The sequence below is a fragment of the Solea senegalensis genome, linkage group LG11, assembly GCF_019176455.1.
Source record: "Solea senegalensis isolate Sse05_10M linkage group LG11, IFAPA_SoseM_1, whole genome shotgun sequence".
In the NCBI taxonomy this organism is placed as follows: Eukaryota; Metazoa; Chordata; class Actinopteri; order Pleuronectiformes; family Soleidae; genus Solea; species Solea senegalensis.
In genome coordinates, this window is record NC_058031.1 from 2,772,338 (window position 1) to 2,781,214 (window position 8,877).

At 42.1% G+C, this 8,877-nt stretch overlaps 1 protein-coding gene across 1 annotated transcript; it reads left to right on the plus strand.

Moving 5' to 3' along the window:
- Window positions 1-4,248: 4,248 nt before the first annotated feature.
- Window positions 4,249-6,389, plus strand: LOC122777606 (fibromodulin-like). Its single transcript, XM_044038935.1, has 3 exons — window positions 4,249-4,288; window positions 4,421-5,317; window positions 6,207-6,389. The coding sequence occupies exons 2-3, from the start codon at window positions 4,426-4,428 to the stop codon at window positions 6,356-6,358; spliced, it is 1,044 nt and encodes a 347-aa protein (XP_043894870.1). The 5' UTR covers window positions 4,249-4,288; window positions 4,421-4,425; the 3' UTR covers window positions 6,359-6,389.
- Window positions 6,390-8,877: the final 2,488 nt, after the last annotated feature.

Consider the following 8,877-nt stretch of genomic DNA (forward strand, 5'->3'; position numbering starts at 1 on the left):
TGTATTTCAGTTGGACAAACATGTTAACATTTGTTTTGAAAGCTTATAGGTTATCCTCGGAATAACAAAATAAACATTCCTTTCAAAACGCACCGAGTCTGGGATCCTGGATAGTTTTAGTTTTTGGGGTAATTGGAAAGAAACATCTCTCCCACAGGAATGGGCCACAGGGCTGCACCTAAGAACTGTTTTAGGTTACCAGTTAATCTGTTGATTATTTCCTCCATTAGCTGACTCTTCATGCGTCACCATACTATTCAGGGTTGTCATCCATGCATTCCTGGCTGTCACTGATGACAGGGTGTCGTGGCTGCAGAAAAAAAAAACATCTTCAGGACACATTGTCATTAATGTGACCATGAAAATGTTTATTGATTTATTTATTAATAACATCAGAGAGTGTTGTACCTTTCATGTCTTCATTTGAGGGTTCTAATGCTCGATGTTCATGTTTTATAATTAGCAGGAGAGCGGTTTAATGTCGGGCCATTTCTGATTAACAACCCTCATTGAAGGAAGACTTTCTGCTTTTTGTCACATTCTCTGAAACAAAACAAAGTGCAGACTCGAGACTGAAAGCATTTAGCTGAGCTGAAGGTTAACAGATGGTTTTCCTATCTATGATTTCAGAAAGTCTGTTTGTCTGTTTCCCTCTTCCTTTCCTTAAGGACAATGTACTCTAGGTTTGAGTCTCAACCAGAAGACAGAAATAAACAAATGCACTGTATTTTACTGGAATGCTCATGGAATCATTGCCCCTGAGGCACATCTAATGTCTTTCCAATGACGGGACAGACATTTTGCTGGACGCGCCTGGAGTGTCCGACATTATTAAGAGTTAGAGCTGAGAGCCTTCACAGTTCAAAGGATAAATAATGCACTGTTGTTAATCTGAGGTGATATGTGGAATAATTGTTTTGTAGTGGTGGTCTTGCCCTACTACAGACAGCTTTTTCATGGTCTTCATTTTTTTTTTCCACCCCTTATAAATTATAAAACACATGTCTGCCTGACCTTTGACCTGCTGGTAGGTACACCATTTTGAAATACAACCACCAACTATAAATTCTCAGATATAAGGAGAAGATGAGACGAGAATGATGGTAAAAAAAAAAAAAGTCATAAATGATGGATTATGCGCAAATTCCAACTTGTCATGAGTTATGTTTTTTAGTTGGGTCAGATGTTTTTTTTTCCACATGAGAAAACATGTTAGTAAATGATATGATAATAAATGAAGAGTCTGTAGGTTTAGGTGCAATGTTTCGTCACGCTGAGATCAAGCAGCTGCTTGAGTTTAATTATTATGTGGAAGGTTTTTTTGTGGTGTGATTCTGGATGGACTTTATACATAATTAAATTAGTTAATGAATTCTGTTTGAACTCAGCAATTAGCCACTCTGTAGTGACACAAAGTAGACTGTCAGCTGAAGTGAAGACAACTCACATCATTTATTTGCAAATAAAACTTTTTCTTTGGCTAAAAAGGCTTCAGACGAGAAGAAGACCAGCGCTAATATAGGTCTGATGTTTCTGTGATGGACAGTTTTATGAGCTGCAAAAGGGAAAACTTAAGTAACTCAATGCATCCATGATGTCTGCTTTCATTGGTGACCAACTGTAATATGCATTAAGGCGTATATATATCTTTTATTTAACCAGGTAAAGTCTCATTGAGAATAAAATAAATAAAACACATAAATGTAGCATCATAAAACACACACACAACACAGAAAACAACCACCACAACACAAGCAAACAGGTCACTAATTAAAACTTAATCCACCAGGAGAACGCTCTTCTCTGTCCTTTAAAACTGATTTAAATTCACTGAGGGGTGATCAGTTCAGATATTTTCAAGTCCCTTTGAAAGTTGTTCCAGGACAACGAGGTTTTTTTCCCAAGCTCTGTTTTCACTCTCGGGATTAAGATCAGAGGAGCACTTATGTGAACGGAGAGCATAGTGTGTTTATTTACCGACCAAGAGTTCACAGAGATACGAGGGGAGCAGTCCAAGTGCATTTCTATATGAAAGTCATCCAGCATGACGGCCTTCTGCAAAAATACACTGATGAATGGGATTTCTACAACCAGTGATTTACACTATCCAGCTTTCTGTGGTATTGATCAGTTCATGAAAAGCAAATCAGCGTCGTCCATTCGTGGCAGAAAAGCTGCAGTGATCAAATATTCCCACTCCTGATGGGAAAAGCAGGATTTCATTCGAAAACAGAAGCCCAGCTTCAGTTTTAGTTTTGATAGTTTTAAAAAGATTTTCGATTTGCTTACTGGCATGAGCTGTTACATTCACTTTTCTTGTGGTCTTACACGTATGTTTTTTTTTGTCTGTATTTGACTCCGGAAATCCTTTGACCTGAACTGCCAAAGAAGTAGACCCAGCGGACTCTTCTGTCAGACCGGCTCGAAACAGCATAATTCGGTCTCTGTGGACAAAAAAAATGAGATCCGATTACGAGTGGTGATTGAAAAGACATGTGTAAACTGATGCATTTGGTGCCGTACACTTGGGAACAGGTCAGCCGAGATGAATTAAGTCTGAACAAAGACTTAGTGACTCTCAGTGTGCAGCTGCTTGACAGCTTGTCTGTAACTTTCCTGTCTTTCCTTGTGCTCCTGTCCCATTGTGTTAAAGAGAATCTTCCGAGTTTGGAGTTTTCTGGGCTGGGTGTGGACTTGTTTATTAATTATCATATCAGAAAACAAAACATCTCCATGGTGACGTGACACATTCATTCTTTTGTTGTAGTGTAGATCAAAGTAGGGGACAGTTTTGTCAGACGTGAGTCACTTATTCATTTTCTGCTAAAAATGATACACTGGGCCTTTAAGGTGAATCTTATCTATACTCTAATTAATACACTTCCCTGCCACATCTGCTTTATTGGCATTTCATTATGGTTTTTGTGCCATTATTTGTCAGTCTGTGTGTCAGATGCTGCAGGAGCTGCAGGTCAGATGAGAGGTGGACCCATCGCTGATGTTTCTGAGGACAGGAAGCGCCTCCACGTTGTTCGTCTTTGACAGGCCTCGGGGACTTGTGACTCACATTAGCATAGTAGCGCCGTGTGATGACTGAGTCAGCTCTTCTTTTCTTTTTTTAAATGTTCAACAACTGACATGAGTCACTTCCAGCAGGAGTGCACAACAACAAAATGAAATATAAATCAAAAGAAGAAACGCAACTCTGCATATCCCCAGGTTCCCTTTCCTTTCAAATGGGATTTAATGCCTTGTAATTACTTACTGTTCTGCGCTTCCTCAAAAAGAAAGGGGAACAAACATGGGGATAACGAATGTAATCCCGAAAACTGTGTCCAATTTTTCTACTCCTGTGAAGGACACGAAAGCTGAGGCCCATCCTGAGGACGATCTGCATGATGAAAAAGGCTTTTTTTCTGTCTGCGGCGCCACCACAAACATATGTTAACTTTCCCCCTCAGCCTCAACACTGTAATTGACTTAAGTAGTGAGTACCTGCCAACAGGAAGTGAGAATGCAAAGAAACAAATGTTTGAAGAAAATGTGGACAAATAACCGTTTTTAACACATTTTTACATGCTGAGACATACAATATAGTATTTAATGCTGTTGGCTGTTGACTGCAACTTAAAGCTGCAGTGTGTAACTTTTGTTTCTCTCTCTCTTCATGAATATAAATAATTCTATATTATATATTTTCAGTTGCCGCTCTTTGGCGCAACGTTGCTGTTGAAATAAAATGAGCCACTTCCTGTGTGCGGCATGAGAATATTGCTGAGATCTCGTCACGTGGAGCTGATGGGCTCAATCAACATATGATAACATGGAACTAATCTGATCACGGTTGTAATGTTGTTTATATATGTTTATACTATATTTGTGTGCACTTAAAAGTTATGTAGAGTTCCACTTTGTAACAGGTCCGAACATGTGCAGCGATGACAGCATCTGGACTGGTTTGTTAACCTTTCTATATCATACACCGCTCCATAACTTCCACACGACAACAACAAACAGCGAGTCAGACACACAGCGCCTGTGTTAATGAAAAGGTAAGGGAAAAGTAGGTTGTTAAAAAGCAGATGTCTGCGCCGGTTCACAGATGGGGCTGATATTGACATGACTGGAGGTGATATGTTGTACATGCAAGTGGAAAAATATATAAGTGCCCTAATGGGGCTGTGGAGACGGGGGGTATTTACTATACCAGCAAACGATTCTGCTCAGTCTGAGAAAGACACAGAAGACGAGAGCAAGGAAGGAAGCGTCGCTCCCCATCAACGGGCCGGTAGGTTCACTGTATCTGCAATGTGTGGAATTTAAATTGGTGTGTCAGTTTTTTTCTGCACTGATTACAGTTATGGAATTTTGAAATTTGAAATCATATTGATTTTGAGTTTGTTCCTGGGTTTTCCATCAGTGATCATGCAGTCAGTGGCGCTCCTCCTCATAATAATGGGACTAGTGGATCTGAGCTTGGGTCAGCATCACAGCCAGTTCCAATGGCTGTCCCGTCTGCGAGGGCGGCGTCGGCATGCCAGTTTGCAGGCCGATGACACGGACTGTCCCCTGGAGTGTGACTGCCCCTCGGCCTTTGTTACAGCTATGTACTGTCACAATCGCAACCTTCAGCATGTTCCCTACGTGCCCTCACATATGAAGTATGTCTACCTGCAGCATAACCAAATCACAGGCATCCAGGACGGAGTGTTTGACAACGCTACCAACTTGGTCTGGGTCGTGTTGTTCGGCAACCAGCTCAGCTCGGACAAAATTGGCAAGAACGTCTTCAGCAAGCTCAAGAAGCTGAATCGGCTTCTTTTGGATCACAACGAGCTCACCCACGTTCCTCCTAACTTGCCCAAGTCTCTCACTGACCTGCGGCTCGGTCACAACAAGATCTCAAAAATCCTCCCCGGCTCGTTTGAGGGCATGGTCGACCTCACTACCCTTCACCTCCAAGCAAACGCCATAGACAACGCCCAAGGTGTGTCCAAGGGACTGAAGTCTCTGACCGTGCTGGATATGAGGAAAAACAAGCTGAGGGAAATTCCTGACGACCTCCCCGAGATGCTGCAGCAGCTCTACCTGGAGTTTAATGACATCGAGAGTGTGCCGGCGGGCTTTTTCACCAGCCATCCCACACTGCAGTTTGTCCGCTTGGCTCATAACAAGTTGACAGATAAAGGACTTCCATCCAGCGTCTTCAACGTCAGCACACTCATCGAGCTTGACCTGTCCTTTAATAAACTGGAGAAGATCCCTGTTGTCAGTAGGAACCTGCAGAACCTTTATTTACAAGCCAATGAAATCAAAGGTATGAGCACATCTCTGTCACACATCTTTTTCCCCCCAACTGGAAACACACGTAAAGCTATTTAAACAGAAATCTTTAAATTAAAAGAAATTACAGTAGATGTCTCCCGGTAAATGAATCATCTCTTAGTACTTTAATGCCTTAATTCAGGATGACACTTAAATAAACAGATTTGATTACCACCATGTGGTTTGGTAGTTGGAGATGCTCTACTTGCTGTAAAGGAGCTGTACTCAATTTCTTCTTGTACCTCTTTGATTGATTGTCAGACATGAATGAAGTCAGTGCGACCGCCCTCCAGCATTTTAATGTACTCCAGTTGCGATTGTGAACGGAGGAAGGAAGTTCCGTTTGACTGCATTTGAGATGTCCTCCAGCTTTAGACTATATCAGACACATTGATTCTCTACTGCTTCAGCCTGCATGTGAGGGTGGGGTCAATCCCAGCTGACACAGGGTGAAAGGCGGGGTTCACTGGGGCAAACATCCAAACAACCATTCACTCTTTCCGTTTTCTGTCGTCTACATTCATTTTACACGTTACTTCCAGTGGCAGCCAATATGTGCAGCATATTGGAAAAACACTTTTTTGAATGATTACGAGGTGACAGCAAAGGCATCAAACAGGAAATACTCTCCCACCCCCCCCACCCCCCCGTCCCGCCCCTTTTTCCTGTGATGAAGAGTTTTCAATAAACACTTTCTTTGTTAGGAGCTCACACACACATACAAACACAATAAAAGATAAATAATGTGCAAGTGTAACACAAAGTATTTGGAACACTATAATAAATATAGATTGGAGCTGTTTTACAGTGGACATGACTCACATGATGACACAGACTGTGAGATCTCACGCCCCCCTCCCCCCTCTCTGTGTCTTTCTCAGAGTTCTCCCTGCGCAGCTTCTGCGGCGCAATCGACATGACCAACTTCTCCAGGCTGAGGATGCTGCGCCTGGACGCCAACGAAATAAGTGCCAGAGACATTCCTGCCGAAGCGGCCTACTGTTTGCGGCGCGTCGCCTTCATTGACGTGTAGATCGCGGATGAGTCTCGACTTATCTTATCTAATCGACCGTGCTTCCTCTCTATCAACACATGTTTCAAATGGCATTTCTAGATATTCTCTTGAGAGCGATTACTATTATTCCAACAGATCAAACAGTTTCAGTATTAGCCAACAGGAAATTCCACAGTTGTATAATCATGTTTCCAGATGACAGACAGATGGATGACAGAGAGGGAGGGAGAGATCACTAACATCCTTCAACAAACTTATTTGCTTATTTACCAGTCGCAGTTCTGGCAAAGTAAGATTTTTTTAATATACTGCATGTATACATCTATAAAATCTGCCAATCGCCAGTGTCAGATTCAGTTTGAATCTTGACCTCCACTATGTGTCACAAAGTGATAAACCAGTAGTTTGAGCAGTGACCGTTTTCATTCTTATAATTCTAACATTTAACACATTTAATGTTGAACATTAATCAGGTTTTGTGATCAATTCCTTCCTCAAACGAGCGTCTGACGTATGTTTCAGGACTGTTGTTGCCGGTGCATGTTGTAGCAATAAATTTAAACTTCAACTCGCTTGAAAATGTTTGAATCTAAATTTTGCTTCATGTACATTTTTGAGCAAATCTCATGGAAATGGGGATAAACGAATCAAGATTTTTACACATGGAGAGAGTTTTATCGAGGAATACACCTTTTTATTGTCACATACCAGCCAGCATGTCCATGTCGGGCTGACAATAGGAGTCCCAAGCGGGTTTGTCTGTGGTTTCCACGGTGGCCCCACCTGTGTTTGCCCACTTCACGCCCGTCCCACCCTTTCCAGGCTACCTGGGAACTCAGTCGGTAGTAAAGGGCATGACCTTGAAGTGGGCTAATTATGCAGATCCCATATGGTTTCAGTAACATGGGCCGTTATATGGGAAACCACAAACAAACCTGCTTGGGGCCCATATTGTTAGCCCGTATATAACCCTAATGGGGCCCACATGGACATGATGGCTGGGATCTGACGAGCAGGGAAAAAGGTTTCCAGATTTGTCTCCCAAACTGTTGACAGATATTTTTAGCAACAATGACATGTTCTGTTTCGTCTCACTTGGAGTTTAAAGAGACGCGGCATGTTTTTGTTTTTTTTGCTGTTCCATTAGTGATAGTACCAGGTACTTTCTTTTTGGTACCTCCTCTGGCGAGGTCCCAAACGAGCTGAACCGATTGACTGTGTCAGACAGAGTCTGCGCTGCGGTCATGCACAAAGTACTATCTAGTAATCTCTTTAATTAACTAAGTCTAATGATTTCGTTACACTGAAAACAACTGCTTTACAAGTTACTCGTCAAAACGCTGTCACGCCAGTTGCTATGATGACTCTGCCCGCGTTGAGGATGTACTATATTGTAATGGAAAAAGAACCAAAACCATGTCGAGCCGTGCCATACCGTGTTGCAGAGTAGAAAAGCACCGATAGTTCGAACTGGTCTCGGGCAGTTTCCCACATATGTATTGTTGAGGACAACTTTCATCATCATCAGCTGCCTTTAATCCTCTAAAGCAGGGGTGTCAAACTCATTTTTGTTCGGGGGCCACATACAGCACAATTTGATCTCAAGGGGGCCGGACCAGTAAAAATAGCAAAATAATAGAATGATAATAACCTATGAACAACAAGAACTCCTTTGTTTTTTCTCTTTTGTTTTACATTTAATGAAGGATAATTTTACAAAACATGACATTTCTAAATAGAAGTGCAATTTCAACAATATCATGCCTAAATGTACTATTTACACAGCACACTGGATCTATAAAGGCACAAACATTTAGTCACGGGTAGCTGGAGCATTTGACATTACGTTTAGATTAGTGTGAAATTTTAACAAATTCATCCTGTGGGCCAGATTGGACCCTCTGGCGGGCCGGTTCTGGCCCCCGGGCCGTATGTTTGACACCCCTGCTCTAAAGAAAGGCTTTCAATTGAATTAAAGAAATGCTTTTCCTGGTTTTGCACTGGAGCTCCGTCTTGGGAAAAACAATGATTTATTAGAAGTGCAGCACTGGTTTGCACACTGATAAGCAGTAGTCTGTGAAATCAAAGGGGGTTTGTAGTGTAGATCATGTTATATTGCGGGCTGCTCAAGGTTATGCAGAGGTGTGGCAGCAGGGCTGAGAAGTGGGGGTGATTGAGCTGCACGGGTGTTGTTTTTTTCCTCCTCTGTCTTTTCACAGTTTCTTCAAAAACAAAATCCAGGCCAGCACATATGCACATGATTACATGTGGGAATCTTTTGACAGGATTTACGGCTGTGGTCCGCTCCGAGACAAATACAAATGTTTGACTTTGTGAAAAACTGACCAGCTTTTATCAAAGTCAGACATCAGAATAGTAATTAAGACGGACCGTCATTGAGCAAACACGAGTGAAAGTCACGGCACCATCTTGGACGCACACATGCCGTGCCCTCGTTCTCCCGCTGTTGTCATTCTGCTATTATTTACCTCTGCAGTGCAGGAGTGATCTGTAGGAGCATGTTAAACACACACAGG

Excerpts from the sequence above, each read along its gene's own strand:
- LOC122777606 (XM_044038935.1), top strand. The coding sequence starts at position 4,426 with ATGCAGTCAGTGGCGCTCCTCCTCATAATAATGGGACTAGTGGATCTG. Across the intron at positions 5,318-6,206 it reads ACAAGCCAATGAAATCAAAG|AGTTCTCCCTGCGCAGCTTC; the intron begins GTATGAGCACAT and ends TGTCTTTCTCAG.